This window comes from Pipistrellus hanaki (assembly GCF_964339955.1).
Source record: "Pipistrellus hanaki genome assembly, chromosome: 11".
Lineage (NCBI taxonomy): Eukaryota > Metazoa > Chordata > Mammalia > Chiroptera > Vespertilionidae > Pipistrellus > Pipistrellus hanaki.
In genome coordinates, this window is record NC_140513.1 from 64,857,847 (window position 1) to 64,884,455 (window position 26,609).

At 45.4% G+C, this 26,609-nt stretch overlaps 1 protein-coding gene across 1 annotated transcript; it reads left to right on the top strand.

Moving 5' to 3' along the window:
- Positions 1–18,491: 18,491 nt before the first annotated feature.
- On the top strand, positions 18,492–18,647 carry LOC311630533 (large ribosomal subunit protein eL39-like; the record flags this gene model as incomplete). The annotated part of the gene is made up of 1 exon (XM_084899616.1): positions 18,492–18,647. One exon carries the CDS (start codon positions 18,492–18,494, stop codon positions 18,645–18,647), a length of 156 nt encoding a protein of 51 aa, XP_084755742.1.
- Positions 18,648–26,609: the final 7,962 nt, after the last annotated feature.

The following is a 26,609-nucleotide window of genomic DNA, read 5'->3' on the forward strand; positions in this document are numbered from 1 at the left end:
TGACCCCTGAAGGAGGGGGCAGCATGGAATAAACTTCTTTTGTTCTTTTCATACAACCAAACAGCCACTTGGTGAATGCAAAAGCTCAGGAGTCACTTTTCTTTTAAAAAGCAGAAAATCATGAGATAAATTGTGCTGAACTGCCCTCGGGGTACCAGCACTTTGCCTCCTTCTTTCTCACTCTCTTTCATGCTTGTCTTAAACACTGGCAGCACTGAGAGGCCGTCTGTGCCGTGAGCTGCAGGAATTTCTCTCCGGAGCTGTTCCTGTGGACTTGCTGCATCCCAGGGCGTTCTTTGACCTTGTAAAGGGCACCAAGGTCAGAGGTAGATCCCCCGCCGTGCAGGGGCTATTTGGAGGAAGATCTGAGAAGCTGCCTGTGTTCTGTGGTCAGTGTTGGTCCACTTCTGAGCAACCCTCCTGTAGGCCCAAGAAATAGGCTTGTTCTGTTGGTGGTTGGGCCTGGGACCTTCTAGAGGTCACATTGCACAGCGGACAAGGGCCTTGAGCCTGCAGGCATGAGGCACCCCTCTGGCCCCCAACAGAGGTCAGCGCACCAGCTCACCTGGGAGGGAGGGGCGGCCAGGAAGGACGGCGCCTCTGACACCAGTGGCCCTGCCTCCAGCCTCTGATGGAGAGATAGAGAAGCCGCTTCCATTGCCACCCATGCTGACGTCAGGCTGTTCCTCATGCGGCTGGAGACGGGCTGGGACATGACAGAGACGAGATGTAGGAGAGCTCAGGACTGGGTGGGGGGGCCGCCGTCTTCAGGAGCAACCCAGCCAGCGCTACGTGAGCCAGGGGAAAGAATTCAAGCAGTTCCGGTGGTTGACTTTTTTGCTGTAATTTTATTCTTATCAGAGCAATGAATACACATAGTAACAAATCACATAGAAGTGAAGAACACGGGATAAAAAAAAGGAGCAATCTTCTGACTTCTTTCCTCACCACCACCACCCCCACCTCTGCCACACAGAACTTCTTTCAGTGGGTTTCTGTTATGCACAGTTGTTGTTTTCAGCTTTATTGAAGGATCGTTGATCAAAAGAAATGTTTTAAATATATTTTATTGATTTTTTTTTTTTTTTAGAGAGGAAGGGAGAGGGAGAGAGAGTTAGAAATATCTATGAGAGAGAAACATTGATCAGCTGCCTTCTGCACATCCCCTACTGGGGATGTGCCCGCAACCAAGGTACATGCCCTTGACTGGAATCAAACCTGAGACCCTTGAGTCCAGAGGCTGACGCTCTATCCACTGTACCAAACTGGTTAAGGCAACAAATAAAATTTTAAGACATTTAAAGTGTATATTGTGGTGATTGCATATAAATTTACATTATAAAAAGATTTCCACCACCTAGTTAATTAAAACCAAATATTCATCACCTCATGTATTTGTCTTTTTCTTATGAAAAAAAATTAAAGTTCTACTCTTTTCACAAATTTAAATTCTGTAATAAAGTGATGTCAATGATAGTCACATGTTTGGTTGTTTTAGCTTCAGTTCTTTGGATGCTCATCATCCTACCCTGACCAGTGTTTCTGAAACAGAAGCTGTAAGCCACCTGCGGTCATGAGTTCCATTTAGGGGGCTCCCCACCCCTTTCTCCGGGAAGGGGGAGAGGAGAAGCGTAGAGTGATGAGGAAAATATCGGCCTGCATTCCATGTCCAGTATTTTGGAAGACTTTTGCCCCTCCTCTCTCTCACACCGCCAGCTCCTCTGCCCTCACACCGCAGCGGCAGCAGCATCTCTCCGCCCCTGCGGCGGGACGAGGCCCGCTTTCCCAGGTCAGCGGAGGAAGCTGCCTCTCCAGGCCCACGTGCTGGTCTGACCCTGTGGCCAGTGTGTATGGATAGTACAGGCTTGACATTAAAATTGAGTCTAGGAGCCGGGACCGGTTTGGCTCAGTGGATAGAGCGTCGGCCTGCGGACTGAAAGGTCCCGGGTTTAATTCCGGTCAAGGGCATGTACCTTGGTTGCGGGCACATCCCCAGTAGGGGGTGTGCAAGAGACAGCTGATCGTTGATTCTCTCTCATCGATGTTTCTAACTCTCTATCCCTCTCTCTTCCTCTTTGTGAAAAATCAATAAAATATATATATATATTTTTTTTTTTTAATTGAGTCTAGGAGCCAGAGTCCTGGAATTTTTTTTTTAATTCCAATGAAACTACTGGCTGATCTGCTGGCCCCTGCAGCTATACTGGAAGGAGACTGAATCCAAGCACAGGGGAAGGGGGAGAATCGAAGCTCACATGATGAGATGCTGCTGGGCATTAAAAATGTTTTAACCATAAGAACGAACTCACTTCTTTAGCACAGCATTATCTTGCCTTCTGGTATTTAAGCAGCAACTCTCTAGATCCTAACACGTAATTCACTTTTTAAATTTTTATTTATTTTTTAAAATATAATTTTATTGATTTCAGAGAGGAATGAAGAGGGAGAGAGAAGTAAAAACAAAAATGACAAGAGAGAATCATTGATTGGCTGCCTTCTGCATGCCCCCTCCTGGGGATCAAGCTCAAAACGCATGCATGTGCTCTTGACTGGAATTGAACCCGGGACCCTTCAGTTCTGACCCTCTATCCACTGAGCCAAACCAGCTGGGGCTAAAAATTTATTTTAGATAGAGAGGAAGAGAAAGAGAGAAGGAAACACCTATTTGTTATTCCACTTATTTATGCATTCATTGGTTGGTTCTTATATGTGCCCTGACCAAGGATTGAACCTGCAACCTTGGCGTATCAGGACAATGCTCTAGACTAACCAACGGAGTTATCTGGCCAGGGCTACAATTCACTCAATTTGACATCACATTCCTCCATGTCCCTGAGATTTTAGTAAGTAAATAAATGAGAACTTAAACATAGGAGGGGAAGAAGAATAGAAATCTAAGTCAGGTGGCTCCACTATAACTGGCCACCAACCCCTCCTCCAGTACTGTCACTGCCCGCTAGGAACTAACCTTTGGATCTTATGCAAATATCACCTCCCGATGCCTTTTCTCTGCTTAGTCACCTGTCTCCCTAGTCTCCCGGGTATGGACAGGTTACAGTGTGTCTTCCATGGCCCTGAGGAGTTGGCAGAGTCTAGGACTGAAAGCAGATGGTGTTCCACCAAATGCCGTATTTAGAAATACACACTCTGTCTGCCCTCCAGGAATTTTCTCTGAGGCTCAGTTTGGAGAAGAGTCATGTCCAGAGGGCATCTCAAAGATTAAACCAGACGACGAGCAGAAAGGGACTCCGGTGCCGACAGGCCCAGCGTCTCAGCCGCCAGGTGAGAACGGAGTCCACCCTGGATCAGCATTATCTGTAGAACTAGCCCAGGCAGGGAGGGAAAAGAGTAGAGGTAAGTGTTTCAAAGGGGAACGTGCTTCTATTTTTGTCACATTATTTTTTCTTTCTGACTTTTGCTTTTTAAAGAAACAACCTGCCCTAACTGGTTTGGCTCCATGGATAGAATGTCAGCCTGCAGACTGAAGGGTCCCGGGTTCAATTCCAGTCAAGGCTATGGGTTCGATCCCCAGTTGAGGGCATATAGGAGGCAGCTGATCAGCGATTCTCTCTCATCACTTATGTTTCTATTTCTCTCTCCCTCTCTCATTCCTCTCTCTCCCCCCCCCATTTATTTATTTGTTTGTTTACTTTGCAAACATCAAGACACTTCAGCCCTAAATAAGTTAACCTGAATCTCCTAAGGAGGCCATTCTCCCACATAACTACAATAGAATTAAGTACCTCGATGCAGAAACATTGACATATATTATTAAATATATGATACTCATTCAGGTGAGTGCCACTTTCTCAATAATTTATTCTATGGTTATTTTATTCATTTATGTATTTATTTTGAGATTCTGAATCCAGTCAAAAATCACTTATTTTTTGTTCTCTCTCTCTCTCTCTCTCTCTCTCTCTCTCTCTCTCTCTCTCTCTTTCTCTCTCTTTTATATTGACTTTTCTTAAGAGTCAGAGGCAGTTTTTCCGAATCTCTCTTATGACATTCACAAGCTGGATCTTCGGCTCAGTACTGATATCTCAGATCCATCCACACCAATGCCCTGGGTCATTCCTTATCACATCCCCCCAGATCTTGTCACTGCTCAACCTCTTGAGTGCTCTGTGCAGCTGGTGCCTCTGTCCATGTACGTTCCTGTGTGTGACCTCCTGCTGTGCCCTCGGGCACATCCACATCGTGCAGAAAGCAGCAGTCCAGGACATGTGGCAGCTGGACCCTGCCTGCTCTGCACCAAAGTCCTGAAGAAGCTGTTTCCCTCCAGACCCCACAGACCCTGCTCCAGTCCCAGGGTTGCTGCACCCTGGACGTCCAGCTCCTGGTGCCCAGGAGTGATGGAGGAGCTACTGCAGACCCTACATGCCCAGGGCATCTGCCCCCAAGACCTGAGCAGCGAGGCCCTGGTGGGCATCCCTGCCCTGATCAGGATACTCACCTGCAGCCCTAGACGGATGATGACGGGGTGAAGGTCTTTGGTGGTGTGCTCGCTGTGCCTGCAGCACCTCACCCCTTCACGTGCGGCATCTGTTACAAGGTCCAGGGGAACCTCTGGGGGCTGATCCACCAGCAGGGCACTGAGCCAGACAGGGGCATCCACCTCTGGGTGAGCAGCTGCAGGAATGCCAAAGGGGAGCCGAGCGGCTGGTGCCCCTGGTCACCCACGAACAGGGCATGGAGGTCCAGGCATGCATTCCGGAGACAGAAGATCGGTGCTGCCTCCTGCTGGATTCAATGTGCAGCACCGAGGAGAACATCTCCGTCCCATGCTGCCCAAATTCCTGAGCACCCAGCAGCTGAGGGAGCACCGGGAGCCCCGAATCTGGGCGCTGACTCTTAAGGCGACCACTGGTAAGGCGACCACTCGTAAGGGATGCAAGAAAAGTTTTGGCGGCAGCATGAGCTTCAGGTGTCCCATCTGCTCTCAGGCCAGCCTGGGGATGGACACCCACACTTCACATCTGAGCCTGGAGGACACTCCGCCCGCCACTAGACCCACCCCATCCCATGGTGAATGAATTTGGGCGATGAAATTGGGCTTCCTCCCTTTGTGGCAAGTTCAATACCACCAAGGAGTTCCTCCTGCTCCAGGAACGGACCTCCTCACCCCAGAGCGTGGCCAGCAACCTCGTGTCCAAACTGCGGGAACCGGTCGCCCAGGACACAGAACTTCTACTCTCAGTGCCCTCTGTGCTCAAAGTCAACCTCCATGGCGATGGCTGGGGGCCTACGTCTGGAGCTGCCACCGGGCACATCTTCTGATCCCACACGTTCAGTTGTGCCTCGATGAGGGCAGCCTTCGTCTCGGGCAGTGTCTCTTTGGATGCAGTAGCAAGGGGGATGCAGCACCTCTTTCCCATTGAGATTCCAGGTCATCACTCCTATGCCCACCCTTCCTCCCACTTCACCCGTTTTTCTGTCCCGTCCCCCCCACACACACACCCACACACATACCCACACACATTCTAATGTAGGGGTGTCGAACTCAATCAGAGAAGGGGCCAAAATCTAAAATCCAGCCTAAATCGCGGGCCGAATGGTTTACTGAACAGTCATAAACTGACAATGTCATAAACTGACAGCGGAGTGCAGTGATGACAGCGCGGTGCGGGCCACATTGCAAGGCCTGGCGGGCTGGATTTGGCCCGCGGGCCTTGTGTTTGACACATGTGTTCTAATGAATGTGAATGGTCTTTCTGTGGGAGAGCCGACCTTATCCTCTCCTTCGGCCACTTGAAAGGCTGGTGTCTCTCTTGTCTGTACTCCAGCTCATAGCCTCTAGCACCTTACTCCTCATTGATCATCTCACTGGAATTCCTAACCCTTCAATGGTATGTTTCCCTACTATGTTGGTTGTTCTTTAAAGGGCACATTCATCCCACATGTGTATTCTTTATACTCTTTTCCTTGTTATACCTTGTCTGAGCTTACCTCTTTTATATCTGTAGAAAAAACTCCCCTGTATGGAACCCCAGCGTATTACTTACAAACAGACCATTTGCAAGTGCCTTTTACAAAAGAGGGTGTATTTGAAATGACCCAAGTCAACCGGGAGTTGTCACAAAGAAAACATTCCTTCTCTGTACCTTGTTGTAGGCTGATCATCACCAGACGTGCTTCACCCCAAGTTTTTTGGGGAGGTTTTTTTTTGTTTTTGTTTTTTTTCAAGGGCAGGGAAGAAAGGAGTGATTTCACGGCCTGTGTTGTTACTACGGTAAGACATGCTTTCGTCCGTTTTTGTGTGAACATCAGTGCGCGTGTCGGCATGGGAACTACAAACTCTGTCATTTCCTGTCACCTCTGGTGGAGGGTGGACAGACACAGCCGTAGGACGCCAAAGGCCTGTGTGGGAGCCCAGAAGACCCCTGGCACGTGGTTCATGGTGGACCTTTGTCACTGGTGCATCGCAGGTGGTTGTCCACGTCCTGGTCTGATAACTTTGCATACTTAAAGTCTAAGAGAGAACACGCAGTTATTTCAAATTGTGATAGAGTTTTAAATTCCTATAAAGGAACATTATGTTAGTACACGCAGACCCAAAAAAAGGTCCCTGGACAGAATAATCTACCACCATAAGTGGAGGGCAAAGAAAAACTGAAGACATAGGCACAGACAACAGTGTGGCAATCAGAAGAGGGAAGGGGTAGGGAGGTAGAAGAGGGTATACAAAAGATAAATGGTGATGGAAGGAGACTTGACTTGGGGTGATGAACACACCATACAATATACAAGTGATGTATTGTAGAAATTTTCAACTGGTTTGAATTTTTAAAATATGCATTACCTGAGTATTTAGTCAGGTGCATTTACCTCCATTCCCTTAAACTGTAAAATTAAAAAATGACAACAGCCGACCCAATAGCGGTCCAGTGTGAGTGAATCAAAATTATACCAATTTTTCTTGGCCAGATCGGCAAAAATTATAATAGATTTTTCTGGTGTGCCACACAATTTTAGTTATTAGTTTATGTGTGCCATGAGGTGAAAAGATTGAAAATCGCTATATTATATCATGGTACACCTGAAACCTATATAATTTTATTTACCAGGGTCACCTCGATAATTTAATAAAAAATTAAATTTAAAATAAAACTTAAGAGACTGTCCACTCCAGTCTGGTAACTAATAGAGTTTATTAAGAGAAACTTACATACAATTTGCATCTTGGATGACTTCAAGACAACATGGACACCCTGACTCTGTAGCAGGTGCCAAAGAATCATAGAAGGCAAAAAAGGGGATAGTCTCAGGTTCTAGTCCATATGCTCACAGGGAATTAGCTTACATGCTTGACCAGGTCTTGATGACAACCGGTCCAGGAACCAGCACATAGCAGGAGGCAGGGGAGGGCTACTAGAATCTCTCAGAATTAACACTGTTTACAATGAAACAATCTCCAGTCTCTGAGGGGGTCCGTGACAAACAGCCTCCCTCTGGCCTGGCATTAGCTCTAGGGTCAGTCAGTGAAACTACCTTGGAGTAGTCTCCCGTCCACACAAGTCTGAATTCTTCAGTCATGAGAAGCATGTAATTTAATGTTATATCATATGACTATATGTATGAGTGTGCCTATACATAAATAGTAATACAGGTATTTTTACTTTAATATAGGGTGTAGCAAAAAGTTATTTGTTTTACTTCTTTTTTTTATTTATTTATTTTATTTTTAATCCTCACCTGAAGATATAATTGGGGGAGAGAGAAAGAGAGAGAGAGATCGACTGGATCAACTGGTCACCTCCAGGGATCGCACCCACAACCGTGGTATGCACCGTGAATGAGAATCGAACTGGCAACCTTTTTGGTGTATGGGATGACACTCCTACCAACTGAGCCACAAGCTTTCCTTTTTCATTTCTTAAAATATTTATTCTTTTAAATAACTTTTTATTTTTCAATTACTGTTTCTGTACAATATTATATTAGCTTCAGATGTGCAACCCGGTGATTAAACATTTATGTAATTTATGAAGTGACGACCACCCTGATGAATCTGGTACCCATCTGACACCATATGTACTAGGATTGCAATATTGTTGACTATGTTTCCTATGTTGTACTGCTCATCCTCATGACTATTCTGCTACTGCAAACTTGTATTTATTAATCACCTTTTCACCCATCCCCCCAGCAACTCTCCCATCTGACAACCATAAAATATTCTCTGTATCTATGAGACTATTTCTGTTCTGCTTTTTTTCTTCTTCTTTTTTTTTTTGTTGTTGTTGTTATTGTTGTTTTCTTTTTTTAGATTCCACATACAAGTGAAATCTGGCATTTGTCCTCTGTCTGACTCCACTCAGAACAATACCCTCTATATCTATTCATGTTGTTGCAGATGGCAAGATTTCATTCTTTGTATGGTTGAGTCATATTCCATTTGTTTATATGCACCACTTTTTCTTTATACATTCATCTACTGATAGACATTTAGGCTACTGTTTATATCTTGGCTATTGTAAATAATGTTGCAATGAGCATGTGGATGTATATGTATCTTTTCAATTTAGTATTTTGGGTTTCTTCAGATAAATACCAGAAGTAGAATTGCCCTTCGTGTCTCTTATTATAGGCTTTGTTTTATTTATTTTTTATTGAAATTATTTGGGTGATACTGGTTAACAAAATTATACAGGTTTCAGGTGCACAATTCTACAACACTTCATCTGTATACTGTAGTGTGTGTTCACCACCCCAGATATAGTCCTTGTTTTAAAGTCTGTTTTGCCTGGTATAATTCTTGCTAATCCAGCTTTTTTACTTTTCATTTTCATTTTCATGAAATATCTTTTTCTCTCCTTTTCTTTCAGTCTGTGTGTGTCTTTCAATCAGAAGTGAGTCTTTTGTAGACAGACTATTAAGGGTCTTGTTTTGTTATCCATTCAATGATTGTATGTTATTTTTTTACTGAAACATTTAATCTGTTTGCACTTATGGTAGTTGATAGATATGTATTTATTATCATTTTTATCCATATTTTTTATCTTTTTATTTCTTCTTCTTGAAGAAGACCCATTAACATTTTTTTATAATACTGGTTTGGTGCTGATGAATTCCTTTAGCACTTTATTTCACCTTCTATTTTAAATAATAACCTTGCTACATAGAGTAATTTTGGTTGAAGATCCTTGCTTTTCATCACTTTGAATATTTCTCTTCAATCCTTTCTGGCCTGCAAAGTTTCTGTTGAGAAATCAGCTGACAATCTTATGGGAGCTTCCTTGCAAGTAACTGCTTTTATTTTGCTGCTGTTACAATTATCTTTGTCTTTAATCTTTGGAGTTTAATTATGATGTGTCTTTGTGTGAGCCTTACTGGAGTCATCTTGTTTAGAAATCTCTGTGGTTCTTGAACATGTACGTCTATTTCCTTCACAAGATAGAGAAGTTTTCCATCATTATTTTTTCAAATAGGTTTTGAATGTTTTTGCTTCTCTTCTGGCACCCCTTTGATGCAAATGTTGGTATGCTGGAAGGTGTTCCAGGGGTTCCTTAAACTATGCTTTTCTTTTCCTTTTTTTCAATTTGGATCATTTTCCATTTCTTTATCTTCTAAATTACTGATTTGAATCTCGGCTTCATCTATTCTACTGTTGATTCCCTGTAATGTATTCTTCACGTCAGTTGTATTTTTCATTACTGACTGGTTCTTTTTTTTTATGTTTTCTATCTCCAGTTTTATGTTATAGCCTTTGTTTGTTTTATTGAATTTACTGGGTAATACTGGTTAATAAAATTATATAGATTTCGGGTGCACAATTCTACAACACATCTGCACACTTTGTTGTGTGATATTTGTTGGAATTCTCACTAAGTTCCTCTACTCTGCCCCTAAGTTCATTGAGCACTCTTATAACCAGTGTTTTGAACTCTGCATCTAGAAGATTGCTTGTGTCCATTATGTTTAGTTCTTTTTCTGGAATTTTTGTTCTATTATTTCATTTGAGACTTGTTTCCTTGTCTCTGCATGTTGGCTGCCTCCCATGCGTGTTTCTATGCACTAGCTAGAGCTGCAACATCTCCCAGTCATGGTAGAGGGGCATTATGTAGTAGGTGTCCTGTGGGGCCCAGTGTTGCAGCTTCCCCACTTACCTGAGCTGTGTGCTCAGGGTAAGCCCCTTCTTCCATGTGGGCTCTGTTCACCTTCCTGATGTAGTTGAGCTCTGCTTGCTCTTGGCATGTCAATGGGAATGATATACACGCAGGCCATTGATTTTGAGAACTGACTATGACCACTGTGCAAGGGCTGACTCCACAAAGCAGTACTTCTTCAGCTGGGCTCTGATGCCCACTGAGTCCACCCTGGAGTTTGTTGCTCATGAAGGTTGTTGGGTGTTGCTTCAGTGTGTCTAAAGCTGTCTATCAGGTGCCCTCTGGAGAGGTGCTGGCCAAGGTCAGCCACCATCTGTTCCCTGCCTAGGACCATCCAGAATGCGCTACAAAACAATCTTCAGGTGGTTGCTACTTGTGCTAGGCTTGGAGATACCCAGGAGAGGCAAACCAAGGCCAACTGCTGCTAGATACAGCTTAGCAAGATATACAGCTTGTTTGAGAGATGTTAGCAAAATTTTAAGCATGAACCAAGACAGGCCATTTGTATGGAAAAGTTTGTAGAAATGGCTTGAGTTGGCCCAAAAGTTGGTTGAGGTGAGATTTCAGGAAACCACCAGGGCAGGGCCCATAGTGTTAGCTGGGTTGATGGAGGCTTGAATATGCACCACCTGCCAGTTTTGTGGAGGAAGGGCTCAGAAAAGTAACAATGATCTCTGCCACTGCTTCTTTCGAGGAGAAACCTGCCTCTCTATCTCTCACCCTGAAGCCAAACAATTCAGTCCCTCCCCATATGTTCCTGGCACCTTTCAAGCAGCTTCCCCAGTGCTAGAGCTCAGAGGAAGTAAGTCCACTCGCATGTCATTTAAAAGGAATGTGTGGAACTCCAGCAGCCCTTAAACCTACTCAGCCACAATCCCCACTGGTTTTCACAGCTAGAAATTACAAAGACTTCTCTTCGTGACATTGGAATACTGGGCTGGAGACCTGATGTGGAGTCTAGACACACACACACATCTCCTCAGAGGGCACCAAAATGATTGTTATCTTTTTATTCTTTTCCTTCCTTTATTATCACAGCTAGGATATACCAACCTCCATACATGGGTATGGGACCAACCCGCTCTCCATCTCTGCCATTCCTACCAGTCTCAAGATTTCTTCTTCTGTATATCCTTAGTTATAGGATTTCTATTCACATAGATTTCAAGAGGCTATCTATGATAGTTGCTCTGTAATTTATTTGTAATTTTGATATCCTTTATCTTTTTTATATAAAAAAGTATTGCCTGTTACATTAAGTATGTTGGTCTTTAATTCAAAGAAAAAAATGTTTTCTTGTTTTGTTTTCACTCAGTACTCCTCCTAGTGGGAAAATCAATCTGAAATCAAGAGAGTCATTAAACCTAATCTCCCAGTGATGGAAACCAGCCAGATTATGTAGGTGTATAATTATTACTAATATTGGGAATGGTGTGGAGAAGTAAAAAGAGCCTAGGTGATTTTCAGATTTGTTCTCACTTTATTTTTATTTTTTAAATATATTTTTAATGATTTCAGAGAGGAAAGGGAGAGATAGAAAGATCAATGATAAGGGAGAGAACCATTGATTGGCTGCCTCCTGCATGCCCCCTACTGGGAATTGAGCCCACAATTCAGTCATGGGTCCTTGACCAGAATTGAACCTGGGACACTTCAGTCCACAGGACGCTCTATCCACTGAGCCAAACCAGCTAGGGCTTGTTCTCACTAAAAAAAAAAAAAAAAATTGGGTCCTTCCATTTCCCTTGAGTGAACCAAAACCCAAGTGGAGTCATTTAGTGTAAGCTGTGGGAACATAGGATGCTCTGTGATTCTGCACAAAGGTAAGGGAATGGTGTCCTGCAGGAGTGAGAGAAAACCTGCCAAATACTCCCACCTTCTCCCAGTACAAACCAGTAGGCACAGGCACCAGTAGGAAGTCTGGGTTTCGCCCGCACAGAGCTGTGAGTGACAAGGCTCTAAGAGACCAACCCATGCTAGTAACATCTTAAAGCTGCCTTTAAAAAATGGTCAACAAAAAAGGAATGAAAAGAATAAAAAGATAACAATCATTTTCTCTGTTTTGCCCAAATTGGTGACAATAAACATGATTTGCCTTTATAATGAGAAAAGAACTATTAATAAATTAAAATAAAAAACTACACAAACACGTGGCTAGAAGGAGTGACACTGACATTGAAATTGTGGTTGCCTTAAAGAGTGGAACCTCCTTCTCTGGGGTCGACTTCCTCCTGAATGTCAGCTTCACTGTCTGTCACTTCAAACGAGAACTTCCCATCACAGGGATAAGAGTACCAGACAGCTGGAGCCCAGAGGGAAGAGGTTTGATCTTGACAACATCCGTGTGTGAAAGCCCAGAGCAGGCGGTGACTGCTCCAGCCTGGGTCATGGAGCTGTCCCTGTGCAAACATGGAGGAGGAGGAGACGGAGCCACGTGACTGGCCTGGCCCTGGGAACCCTGGGTCGGTGCTGAGGAAGAAGTTCCCCCCCAAGAAAGGAGTTCTGTCAGGAGAAAGGTGTAGAGGAAGGTTGCTGGGCAAATCAAACAAAGGACTGAAAGAGTCTTTACACTTCGATTCCATGCACCGGTGAGGACAACAGTTGTTCATAAGGTTGTGGGACCAGCCGGGCTCCTAATCATTGAAGCCACATTTAGGAATCATGACAGGCCAACTTTGAAGAGCTTAAGGACCACTGAGCTCACCGCCACATCCTGAAGAATGTCCTGGGAACATCACAGGGGCATTAAGTGTCTCCAATGCCATGAACCCTGGTCAGGCTGAAACTGCCTGGCAAACCCCACCATGGGCAGCTGGAGGGAGGAAACCAGATCACAGCTCAGCTCCCGCGGCCACACTGCCGATCCGAAGGTGCGAGTCCTTAGGGGCCAGAGAGCCTTTCATGGGCCCTTGTCCTCAGAGCTGCTGTGAATGAGATTGGACAGCACGCTCCTCATCCCCTCGGGGCTGTGGCTGCCCTTGAGCTGCCATGCGGCCCTGAGGACAAAGTCTGAACTTGAGCTGCCATGATGGCCTGAGGTCCCTATGTGGACAAAAGCCCCCAGGGACCCAGAGGATCAAGGCATGGGATGGAGGGTATTTCTGATTGGTTCCAAATTTGGGCCCCAGAGCTTCAAAACAGAATCAGAACTCGGGGTGAGACTTGGTGGGATTTTTACAGAAAGAGGCTTACAATTATAGCCGAAGCTGGTTTGGCTCAGTGGATAGAGCGTCGGCCTGTGGACTGAAAGGTCACGGGTTCGATTCCAGTCAGGGCCATGTACTTTGGTTGCGGGCACATCCCCGGTGGGGGATGTGCAGGAGGCAGCTGATGGATGATTCTCTCTCATCGATGTTTCTAATTCTCTATCCCTCTCTCTTCTTCTCTGTGAAAAATCAATATTTTTTTTTTTTAAAGAGGCTTACAATTATAATTACAAGATTCCCTGACATCGTAAAGCGACAGCTGGCCAATCAGTGTCTAGAGTCCATACGATCTCACTAAACCCTGATGATGTGACCCCCAAAAAAGCAAACAGGACATGGTTATTCCTGCATAAACAGCAGCTACATCCAGGGAGGCTGTAAACCCGACAGTGTGGTGGAAATCTGAGCTTAGAAATGGAAGAAGTCCACAAAGAGTAAAGAGATAGTTTCAGTTTTGCAAGACAAAAACAAGTTCTTGAGTCCTGGCCAGTGAGCTCAGTGGTTAGAGCATCAGTCAGAGCACTAGAGGATCTTGGATTTAATTTCAGGTCAAAGTCACATACTTGGACTATAGGTTCAATCCCCAACCCCCGTCCAAGCATATGAAGGAGTCAATCATCTCTCACAGTGATGTTTCTCTCTCTCTCTCTCTCTCTCTCTCTCTCTCTCTCTCTCTCTCCCTACCCCCTCCCCCCTTCCTCTCCTCTTCCCTCCATTCCACTCTGTCTTATAAATCAATGGAAAAAATATCTTCAGATGAGGATTAACAACAACAAAGAAGTTATGGAGATAGATGGTGGTGATGGTTGCTCAATAATGTGACATGTCCTTAATGCCACTGCACTGTGCAGTTCAAATGTTTAAAGTGACAAATTCTCTATTATTTTTCCACCACATTTTTTTAAAGAAGAAAGATAAAACCGGAGCCTAAAACGGCCCAGGTCACCGTGGAGCTTCAGGGTAACGTACACGACTGCCACTGTGTTCACCTCACTCAGCAAAGCGGGACTCCTCACAGCGGAGCTAGAAAGAATGACAGATGGATTTTCTGAAAAATTTTATATTGTTACTAGAGGCCCTGTGCATGAAATTCATCCATGGGGAGGGGGGTTGTCCCTCAGCCCAGTCTGCACCCTCTCCAATCTGGGATCCCTCTCACAATCCAGGACTGCTGGCTCCCAACTGCTCGCTTGCCTGCCTTCCTGATTGCCCCTAACTGCTTCTGCCTGTCAGCCTGATCACCCCCTAGTCAATCCCCTGCCAGTCCTATCGCCCCCAACTGCCCCCCTGCCAGCCTGGTCACCCCCAACTGCTCTCCCCTGCAGGCCTGGGTCCCCTCCAACTGCCCTTCCCTACAGGCCCAGTCACCCCCAACTTTCCTCCTCTGCCAGCCTGGTCATCCCTAAGATTGTAAAGGCAAATCATGTTTATTGTCACCAATTTGGGCAAAATAATTGCTCTCCCCTACGGGCTTGATCATCCCCAACTGCCCTCCCTTGCAGGTCTGGTCCCTCCCAACTATCCTTCCCTGAATGCCATCTTGTGGTGGCCATCTTGTGTCCACATGGGGGCAGCCATCTTTGACCACATGGGGGCAGCCATCTTGTGTGTTGGAGTGATGGTCAATCTGCATATTACTCTTTTATTAGGTAGGATAGAGGCCTGGTGCACGGGTGGGGGCCAGCTGGTTTGCCCTGAAGGGTGTCCTGGATCAGGGTGAGGGTTCCCTTGGGGCATGGGAGGCCTGGGAGAGGGACCTATGGTGGTTTGCAGGTTGGCCATGTCCCCCTGGCGACCCAAGCAGAGACCCTGGTATCTGGGGTTTATCTTCTATAATTGAAACTTTGTATCCTGGAGCACAGCCAACTTTCCTGCTTGCTCCATGGCTGCCGCCATTTCTATTGGAATTTATGTATCTTCGATAATTGAAACTTTGTAGCCTGTAGTGGAGGCCTCGGCTGGCCAGGGTGTTTGGAAAGCTTAGCTTCCTCTGTTGCCAGGGAAACCCAAGCTTCCCTCCTGCTAGCTCAGTGGCCGCAGCCATCTTGGTTGGGGTTAATTTGCATACTCTCTCTTATTGGGTGGTGGGCGTAGCTTTTGGGTGTAGCGGAGTGATGGTTAATTTGAATATTGCTCTTTTATTAGATAGGATTTCAAAAATATCTTAAAGTGGTTACGATAGGGGGGATTAAAAATTTAGTTTACCTTTTTTATTATTTGCTATTTATTTTTTGTTTGTTTCTGTTTGAATTCAACTGAATGGTAACATTTTATCCAAATCTCTTAAACTCATTTTTTTCCAAGTCCCCAAAGAGTGAGGTTAAACCAAACCACATATACATCTCTTCATTGTAAAATTGGGACTTTTTTACAAGTCCCATGAGATCAGGTGAGATGGATTCCTTCAGATTTAATCAGACCAAACTGTTCCCGAGGAGGTACGTGATCTACTGCATCATTTTCCAGAAGTTTGCTGAGCCCCTATTTTGGGCTCCAGCCCCAGGCTCACAACAGGGTCACCCAGCCAAGCACACCTGTGCCTGCTCCCTGAGGAGGGTCACCTGCTCTCTGAAGCTGGTCACCTGCTCACTTAGGCTGGGCACTTGCTCCCTGAAGCTGGTCATGGGGCTCAACTCATTAGCATCCAGAGGGACTGAGGCTGTGCTGTGCATCACAACCTGAGGGTGAGGTCAGACTTGATGGTCACAAGCAAAGGCCACAGTTGATGAGAGGCCTGAGCCTCAGCCCCACAGGCCCAGGAGGAAGCAGCTTGCAGACACAGCCAGGTCAGGGACTGGAGGGTCTGTCCCAGCCGGCCCCCCTGGCCTGAGGGTGGACAGGGAGGTGCCCCTGAAAGGGGGTTTTAAGGAGTAGCCATCCCCCTCCATGTGCAGCCCTGGAAATGCAGTGGCCGAGCAGGAAGTGAGCCCAGGACACAGCTGTTAATCTTCCCAAACCACCCAGGCTCAGAGGGTTGCTGGCTCATGACTGTTGATCACAAGGACAAGTCTTCTCTCAAAGGGAGTGAAGAGGTGTGAGGGCGTGGAGATGAGCAACAAGACAAGAGTTTCACAAACAACTACAGCAGGGTCCCCTGGGATCCAAGGTGATGCATTGTCTCTCAGGGCTGATGAGGGGAGAGCAGCTGGCAGGTGCTGAATGCTGTGACTCCAGCCAGTGGTGCTCCCCTCAGGGGGACAGAGGAGGGACCGAGGCAAGCTCCTGGTAAATGGAGTGTCTTGTCAGTGGAGGAGAGGCTGTTCTATGATGATGGAACCACTGCTGGACTCATGAGCTTGATCTGGGCCTGAACAGAGATTGCTTCCTGTAAATGCCCTCAGAGACTGTCTAGTCCCCGACCTCCGCCCCCCCCCCCCCCACACACACACACCCGTACCCACCCTTACCCCCATCCCCACCCCTGTCCCATGCTCCAGGCACACTGGTTCCTGGAACAGGCTGTCATCTATCCGGGCAAGTGTGCAAGGCGTTTTCCCTCATCTGGCATGAGTCACACCAGTAACCCCCTCCACACTGCCCTGCTCTATGTCATTCTGTAGCTCCTGCCAAGAAGCATGCGGATAGCCTCTTCCTCTTGCCACCACCAAGACACACCTCGTTTGCAATTTTCCTTAATAAACCTTTTAATCACCTGACCGAGCAGCCTGCCCTTTCTTCAGTCCCCCCCTGCCCTCCTACCACAGGGGTAGATTCTCACACGTGGGGCTTTTCCCTGCGTCTGCGTGAACACACATTGTCCCAGTGAAATCGCAGAATTTCACAATGAAGAGATTTCCAGCTGGTTTGGGTTAACCACACTCTTTGGGGACTTGGGGGAAGGAGGATGAGTCTAAGAGATTTAGGTAGAATGTTAGCATTCCATTACTAATGATTCATTCAGACTGCCGGGCCATCTGACTACAACTGAGGTCTTTTGTCCTCCTCTGCTAAGTATTTCTATGTAACGTAACATGTGTTGTTGGAGAAAACTTTTTCCTTCCCCTTTTAAGTTCTTCTGCTGGTGTACTAATCAAATGGACACAAGACAGATGAACTAGTCCATTTCAACAGGCTGGTGACCAGTCGTCATGGGCTGTGTGGGCTTGAAGTGTGTTGTGTTTTTGCCCAGAGCCTTTGCAATCTGCTGCGTGTGGAAGCTCAGAGAAACCGCACAGGCCCTTCCCATGAATAGTTCGTGGCCACGTTGATTCCATCCTCCGAAAACTATAAACTCACCCGCTGCTCCAAGGGGAGGCTCCAGGGATGCCCCTGAGCTCTGGCTGCACCTGAAACAGGTCACAGGATCTCAGCATTAGGAGGAAACCTGGGAGTCAGGCAGGTGGGCCAGAGCACGGCCCCCCGTGAAATGCAAGCGTCTCGCGTCTCTGCTCCAACAGTCCGAGGGCGGAGACGTGGAACAGAAGGTTGAATTCGAGTGCGCTGACACTTGCTGCCTGAGTGCCCATCCTTGTTTTGCCTGCCAGGCTACACAGACATCCAGATTTCTTGTCCACAACAGGCACTTAATCGTTTTTTAAAAACAGTTATTATGCTGCTTGCTGATTTTGTTCCTGAGGACAAGTCCAGTGGAGAGGAGAGGATCAGAGTCAGGACATCCTGGGGGCCACCCCGGCTTCTCGGGGGCTTTGTCTCACCGAGAAACCCGGCTCTTTATGGAAAGCGAGGCGATCCCTATTTTGGAACTTACAGCCTGAACATTTGACTCAGTTCCTTTCATTTCTACTTTAATATTCCTAGCATTTCCCAAAGCAATGACTATCCTTGCCTGAATCAAGGGAGGGCTGCATATAAGAGAGTCAACAAGAGCCCTGGCTGGGTGGTTCAGTTGGTTAGAACATCATCGCATCCACCAAAAAGGTTGCAGTTCGATCTCTAATCTGGCACATACCTAAGTCTTGGGTTCCATCCCCAGTTTAGGTGCATACTAATCTGTATTTCTCTTTCTCTCTCTCTCTCTCTCTCTCTCTCTCTCTCTCTCTCTCTCTCTCTCTCTCTCTCTCTCTCTCTCTCTCCCTTTCTCTCTCTCCTCTCTCAACCCCCCCCCCACCCCAAATCAATAAACACATCCTCCTAAGGCCAGAATAAAAAAGTCAACAAGAAATAAACATAGCTCTTTCTCCGCCATCAAGGTGCATGCGTTCGCTTCTCCTTCACCATGTCTGCCCACAATATTTTCAGGATCAAGAGGTTCCTGGCCAAGAAACAAAAGCAGAATTGGCCCATTCCCCAAAGGATTTCGATGAAAACTGGTAATAAAATCAGGTACAACTCAACGAAGAGACATTGGAGGAGAACCAAACTGGGCCTATGAGGAATCACACATGAGAGATGACTCACATATTTATTCATGCTGTATCCAGGTTGCTTACACCTTTGCATGATTGAAAAGATTGCTACAGTCCAAACAGTTGGGGCATTTTAATTGGAAAATTAATGGACTCATGATTTTACTCTGTTGATTTTTTTCTCTGCAGTAGTAGGTTGGTTCAATAATAAATGTGTGAGACCTTTTCAACTGGAAGAAGAAGAAGAAGAAGAAGAAGAAGAAGAAGAAGAAGAAGAAGAAGAAGAAGAAGAAGAAGAAGAAGAAGAAGAAGAAGAAGAAGGAGAAGAAGGAGAAGAAGAAGAAGGAGAAAAAGAAGGAGGAGGAGGAGGAGGAAGAGGAGGAAGAGGAGAAGAAGAAGGAGGAGGAGAAGGAAAAGGAGGAGAAGGAGGAATGAAATGAGCATACTAGTATATAGAGAAGAGACTGACAACTGTTGGGGAGGAGTGGTGTTTGCAGGGCTAGGTGAAAATGGAGAAGGGATTAAGGAAAACAACAACAATAACTCATAGTCAGGGACAATAGTATAGTGATTACCAGAGAGAAAAAGAGGATGGGGAGAGGTACAAGAGGTTAATGGTGATGGAAGGAGACTTGACTTGGGGTGTTGACAACAATACAGTATACACATGATGTATTACAGAATTGAACACCTTCAACCATTGGTTAATATAGTTTTATTAGCCAATTTCACCCCAATAAACTCGATTTAGAAGTCAAAAATAAGAAATGAACACTATCATTCCAAAAATACTGTCCTCATCACATCTGAAATTAACGGGCTGGGAGGAGAAGGGAATGAAGAATTAGTTTAATAGGTACAGAGCTTCAGTTTTGCAAGATGAAAAATTCTGGAGATGGATGCTGGCAATGGCTGCACAACAATGTGAATGCACTATATCAAGCAGTAAAAAGCACAAACAAAAAAGGGGGAAGGAATAAGTAAATGCAGAGCTGAGATCAAGAAAATAAGAATAAAGTATTAGGGGAATAGGGCCATGGTCGGCAAACTGCGGCTCGAGAGCCACATGCGGCTCTTTGGCCCCTTGAGTGTGGCTCTTCCACAAAATACCATAGCCTGGGTGAGTCTATTTTGAAGAAGCGGCGTTAGAAGAAGTTTAAGTTTTAAAAATTTGGCACTCAAAAGAAATTTCAATCATTGTACTGTTGCTATTTGGCTCTGTTGACTAATGAATTTGCCAATCACTGGAATAGGGGAGGAAAATGGTTTAAAACGATGAAGGAAGAAAAGAAAAGAAAAAATGTTTGAAAAGGAAAATAGAGGAGAAAGCATATAGACCTAAAATAAGAAAAAGGAAAAAAGATGAGAAATCAGGAGAGAAAGAAAAGAGGGGGGAATGAGTAGTGAAAAAAAGAGAACGAATGAGTAGGAAAAGGGAAGAGGACAATTAGATATATGCATGAAACAAGAGACTAGAATAATAAATCAATAATGCAGGTAAAGGAGATAAATTTTAAAAGGGAAAAAAGAAAAAGAAAAAAAAAACACGAAGTGGTGTTCTTTCCAGCAGCATTTGGTGCCCTCTGGGGGTTTGCTTTGGATCTCACCTGTCTGCCCAGTCTGGGCTTCCTGCCAGGTACTTCAGGGCTGACCACTGTCAGGCGCTGGCCCCTTGGGCTCTCAGCACCTGCTTGAAGCTCCATGTGATTCACTGAGCCACCGCTTGTGTCTGACCCACAGTTATTGGCTGCAATCAGGCGGGGGCAGTCTGTCCTCTAAAGTGGGTTTGTTAGCAGCCTGGGGCCCAGGCTGGCTCTGCAAACTTGCCCTTCCCCAGGCTCCGGCTCTGCCCGCCTCTGCCTGTCAGCCAGCTGTCAATCTTTCTTTAAAGTTTTTTTTTAATATATATTTTATTGATTTTTTTACAGAGAGGAAGGGAGAGGGGTAGAGAGTTAGAAACACCAATGATAGAGAAATCTAACCTGGGACCGGAATCTAACCTGGGATCCTGAGTCCGCAGGCCAATGCTCTATCCACTGGGCCAAACTGGTTAGGGCCAGCTGTCAATCTTACGCACTCAACAGTCTGTTTTTGAAAGGGCTTTAGTCAGGGGTGGTGCTGTTTAGCTTCCAGGAAATGGGGTGGGTGTGTTTCCCTGTCCCAGAGCTGCTCCTCCGTGAGTGGCCCACAGTATTACTCTGCCCTCGGCTGGGCAGAGATCCTCAAATGGAGACCAGCAGGGTGGGCTGGGAACCTGCAGTTTTTAGCAGCTCTCTACTGTGGAGACGGTCCCAGTCTGTTCCCAGGATAGTCCTCCCCAATCCTGTCACTGAGGGCTCCTGCGACTGTTCAGACCCAGAAGCTTGGCACCTGCTGTGTTTCCTCTGAAAAGAACAAAATACAAGGTGTGGCGCGCAGGCCTCCTGCGGGTGGGGCAGGCTGTGTCACCACAGTGCACTTTGTTTGTTTCCTGTCCTGTGGCTGCTGGGGGTGGCTACTTCCTCCCAGGAAAAATGGCCGTTTCCGCGTGGGGCCGAGGAGCAAGCGTTCCTGGCTGCTGTTTTCCAAGTCTCTCTGCCAGCTTCCCACCACAGCATCTCCTTCGGCACCGAGTCCCGGTCTCCCTCCCCGCACCAAAGCCTTGGGTGAGTAACTGCAAATGAACACTCTTGGCTCTAGGTTAAAAAACAAACAAATAAAACAAAAACAAACGAAATGAAACTGCAGCTTTCTCTACAACTGGCTCCAGTCTACCGGCTCCAGACTCCACCACGGCCAGCAGCCCTGCCGCCTTTCACGGCTAAATGTTACGTGGGCTGCAGTTCTCGGCTCTGGGGTTCAGGGCTGTGGAGCCCAGCCTGGGTTCCCGTCTCTATCTCCTGAGGAAACAGACCTCCCATAGCCAGGTGCTCCCTCCTCACCCTCAGCCTGCCCGCCTGCTGCCCCTGGAAGCTGGCTCAGCTCCCTCCGTGACCTCACCCTTCCTACTGGTTTCCAGGTGTTTTCTGTCCTAATTCACCTCATTTGGACCTCAGGTGGTAATTCCAGGTGAATGTTGTCAATTTTGTATTTCCAGTCTGGCCCTGGGATGAGGTGCATGACAGGTACGCCTATTCAGCCACCTTTTTTTTCTGCTAGCATAAATTATTATTAACTCTTGTCCTCTTACAATTGCTTGCAATGACTTTTAATGACCATCAATCTTTAATCCTGGGTCTGGTCCAGCCCTGAAATGCTGGTTTGTCTGAAGTTACCCCATCTTGGATCAAGCCCTGGCTTCCTGGTTTACCAGCTGAGGATGTGCCCCAAACTCACCAAGCTTCCATCTAGTCACGTGTGAAACGGGGATTAGGATTATGATGATTAAATGCCATAATCCAAAGCAGAGTGAGTGAACCATGCATTTGCACTGTCTACACTACAGGTAAATGCCACAGTGATTTTTGGATGCATTTTTCTCCCCCATTTTGCTTTTATAGCTATACTTCCTAAGTTTTTCATAATGATTACTTGTTTGTTTTTAACTAACAAAATATAGTTACAGGAGAAACTGCTGGAAGAATAACGCCAATGTCTCAGAATCCTTAAAAACAGCCACTACTAATGTATTCACGGAAAGCTCTAATGGGAGGAAAACAAGCCAAAATAACGATGTGCTTACTGTCCCATCCACAGGAACGGGACATAAGGAACCGATGGCATTATTTCTCATGAGCCAGGCAACTGGTTTAGTTAATTGTTCTATTTGGTGATTTACATTCACACTAGAGGCCCAGTGCACAAATTCATGCACCAGTGGGGTCCCTCTGCCTGGCTTGCAGGATCAGGGCTGAAACCTGCTCTCCAACATCCAGGAGGGGTCCCAGATTGCAGGAGGGTGCAGGCCAGGTCAAGGGACCCCACCAGTGCATGATCAGGACCAGGAAGGGACACAGGAGGTTGGCCAGCCAGGGAGGGACTAGGAGAGCTCCAGGGCATGTCCAGCCCGTCTCATTCAGTCCCAACAGTCCCTAGCAGCAAGCTAATCTAACAGTCAGAGTGTCTTTCCCCTGGTGATAAGTGGATGTCATAGCGACTGGTCAATCAGTCAACTGTCCACCCCCTAGTGGTCAGTGCACATCATAGCAAACAGTTAAGCTGCCTTAGCATATCATTAGCATATTACTCTTTGTTTAGTTGAAAGGACAACCAGATGACTAGACACTTAGTATATTAGGCTTTTATTAAATAGGAAAATCTACTTTTACAACAAACCAATGCCTTTCTGAATAGATTATGAATAGGTCAGGAGTTACAGACTGAAATAAAGGCACAGTTCACTCATGTCTACTGACAAATCCAGTTTGCTAGGACAAATTGGAAAGTCAGTCCAATAGAAGGCAAGAAATGTCATTTTTTATTCCATTCTTATTTTTCTGAGGCTACACATGGGAAGAGGAGGAAGGACACCAGCTTGTCAGGTGAATCACTGGTCAGTAAGTTTTAGCAAGGCAAGCCCTGAACTCCTGTGCCAGAGATTCTACCAACAGCTCACATATTCAAGTGCATCCCACTTATTTGAGGACTCAGCAACCAAAGCAAAGCAGGGAGAACAATGATGGTGGAAACTGGCTTGGCTGAGAAAGTCCAAGGGCACAGTAGTTCTTTACTTCCATATCCAACCACAAGAACAGTGCATTCCATCTCCAAGCATTGTGCTGAAATGATTCTAGCTGAGTGTATTCGGCCTCATGACCCTAATCCTCCATCCACCTGTCCTCAGATGGTCATCCCTTCCTAGACCTCACGTGTTTTATAATTTTTCTGTGTTGTGTGACAATTCTAAATCCTCAGCAATATATCATAAGGTACAACCCAACCAAGAATGATTTGATGATATAAGGGCACTCTTAAACTTCAAAACACCATTAAGAATAATAATGGCCCCTAACTGATTTGGCTCAGTGGATAGAGCATCGGCCTATGGACTCAGGGTCCCAGGTTCAATTCTGCTCAGGGGGGTGTGAAGGAGGCAATTGATGGATGTTTCTCACTCATGAATGTTTCTAACTCTCTCTCTCCCTCTCCCTTCCTATCTGTAAAAATTCAATAATATATATATATATATATATATATATATATATATATATATATATATATATTTTTTTTTTTTTAAAGAATAATAATGGTAACTATGTGGTAGGGACTATGTGTTAGCACTATATTACTTATCTTCCATCATTTTATAATACCCCCAAGAACAGACATTTGTTTTTAACTTTTATTTTTTGGTTAATCTTCACCCAAGGATATTTTCCCACTGATTTTTAGAAAGAGTGGAAGAGAGGGAGAGACACACAGAGAGAAACATTGATGTGAGAGAGACACACCAATTGGTTGCCTCCAATACACCTGCAACTGAGGTACATGACCTGGACTGGAATTGAAGCCAGGATCTTACAATCCTCATTCCGACACTCTATCCACTGAGCCAAATCAGCTAGGGTGAGACAAGCATTTTTAATCCCCGTTTCACAGATGAGAAAATGGGCACTGCGTGAGGGGAAATATCTTGCCCATGGTTACATGGCTGCTAAGAGACAAAACCAAGATTTGGACCCAGAACTGTTTAATTACAAATCAGAGGCCTTAATAACTACATATTTGTTATTTGATTATTACCATTGTCTTTACCTAATTAAATAGGTCCTAATAATTATTTGTGGTATGAATGAAGGCTGAAATATGGTAGCAATCATACTTGGGTAAAAACTGCTGTTTGAATTTTAACCCTGCTATCTGACTTCGACCTTCAATTACTTGCTTAAACAATAGGGTAGTTACAGGAGATTGATTCCCACTGACTCAGTAGCTTAAGGGATAGAAACTATAGATAACCTTTAGAGATTAACCTCTGAGTTCTGCTTCTGTATTATCGGCAAGTTAGGGCCACATTCCAATGTTCCCAGCCTTTAGAATTTAGAACAAAGGGAAATTCCTGTGGTTTGAACCTTTAAAAAGACTTGCCTACACCTGGAAGAGTGCGGTTGTGTGGAGTCTACCTGCATGTGGTGCTCTCGCGGCCGTCCTGGCCAGTTTTTCAATAAATCCTTGCCTGCTTTTTTTAATCAATCATCAGCCTCCGCTGGTCTTATTTTGAACCCAGGGTTTGACCTCACAACAAAGGCTATCTCCCCTCTAGACCTAGGGAACAGAGCCATAATGGGTATGATAGGTCATGGTTTGTCTCACATTCATTGAAATAGCAGGGCCAGTATCCTTGTGCCCCTAGCAAGTCCTGCCAACTCGGTGGCTCCATGGTACAGAAGCAGGAACTCCTAGTTACACTGCAGAAACACTTTATATTGGGACTTCTGCAGGATTCTTTTCTTTTTTTGAAAATATTATATATGCTAGATCAATCAGCTCAAGTTGTTATAGAACTGGAAATATCAATAGAAAAAAGTAGAAAACATGAACAAAATATTTTATAAGAGGAAAAAACTGAATCTAGCCTGAAAGGGGGAATCTCTGTACCCAGATATCTAATCCCCAAAAATATATGGCTGGCTTTGTTCTCCTACAGAAGATTAATGTCACTTCCACAGGCATCTGTTAACATAAAAACATTCCAACCTGTAAAGAATTTTTATGAGTTTATTTGAGTCAAACTGTCGACAATTGCCAAGAAACAGAACCTCAATGAACAGAGATAATGTTCCAGAGAATGACAGGTTACATCTATATTTATACACTTCAATCAAAGGAAGGACATAGAAATCCATTGGTGATAGGTTAAGGAGGTGGATAAAGCAAAGCGGTGGGAAACCCCTGGGATTGGATAAAAAGTGAAATGATGGACACATACTTAGGTGGGTGCAGGAACAATTAACATGATAATGAAGGGACTTGTGGTATCTGTCCCAGTGCCCCAGCACATTAGATTGTACCCGAGGGGCGCCAGAAAAAGGAAAGTTACAAGTGACCCAGACATTTCAAGGGCATGTTATCAAAGATGCTAAAGACAGATCGGCTCAGTTAAGGTAAAGGTTGATCTTGTCAGTGACGATACCAGCCTAGGATGTAACTACCCACCAGAATTGCTTTTAGTTAAAGTTTCATTTCAGGCCATCCTTTGTGGTTTCTTAAGGTCTCTGAGTTTGCAAGACAGTCATGCAGGCCTCCCATGAGCTTGTCAGGTCAGCATCTCATGTCTCTGACACAAAATGACTTCTTCCTGACTCTTCTCAGCACCAGTGTTACATCACCTGTCCTTCTACTTATTCCAGCTCATTCTCCCCAGAGACAGTTATGCCACACTAAGCAGGTGTGTGCACCTCTGCTCATCTCCTTCTCCTGAAAGCCTTCCCTATGTCTCTGGAAATATGAACTTTTGCATGCTGAATCCTCAGCTGCATCTCTAGAAGCACTTTGCTACTAAAGGCATTGTCTATGGAACGTCAAGGCCACCTGCGGTCTTTTAAAGACGATCAGGAAGCCGGTTACCAAGTCTGGCTTTCTGAAAATGTTTCTAAAAAGGAAGAATTCAATGGATTATTAATTAATTTCTAGAGAGGATTTTATTTATTTTTTAATATATTTTATTAATATTTTACAGAGAGGGAGAGGGATAGAGAGCTAGAAACATCGATGAGAGAGAATCATCAATCAGCTGCCTCGCACAGCCCCCACTGGGGATGTGCCTGCAACCAAGGTACATGCCCTTGACCAGAATCAAACCTGGGACCTTTCAGTCCGCAGGCCAATGCTCTATCCACTGAGCCAAACTGGTTTCGGCTGTAGAGAGGATTTTAAACGTTTACTTTAAGCACTCAGTGCAGAACCGTGGACTCAGTAGGGAGCACAAAGGAGAGGGTCAGATGGAGGTTGTCGGTGGGAGTGGGAAGGCCGAGCAGTAACCCTGCGTGTGCTGGGTCAGCGTGATGAGAAGGCCCCACCTGAATGCAGAGGCGGCAGCAAACAGCAGGGTCTGCCCGTCAGAAAACACG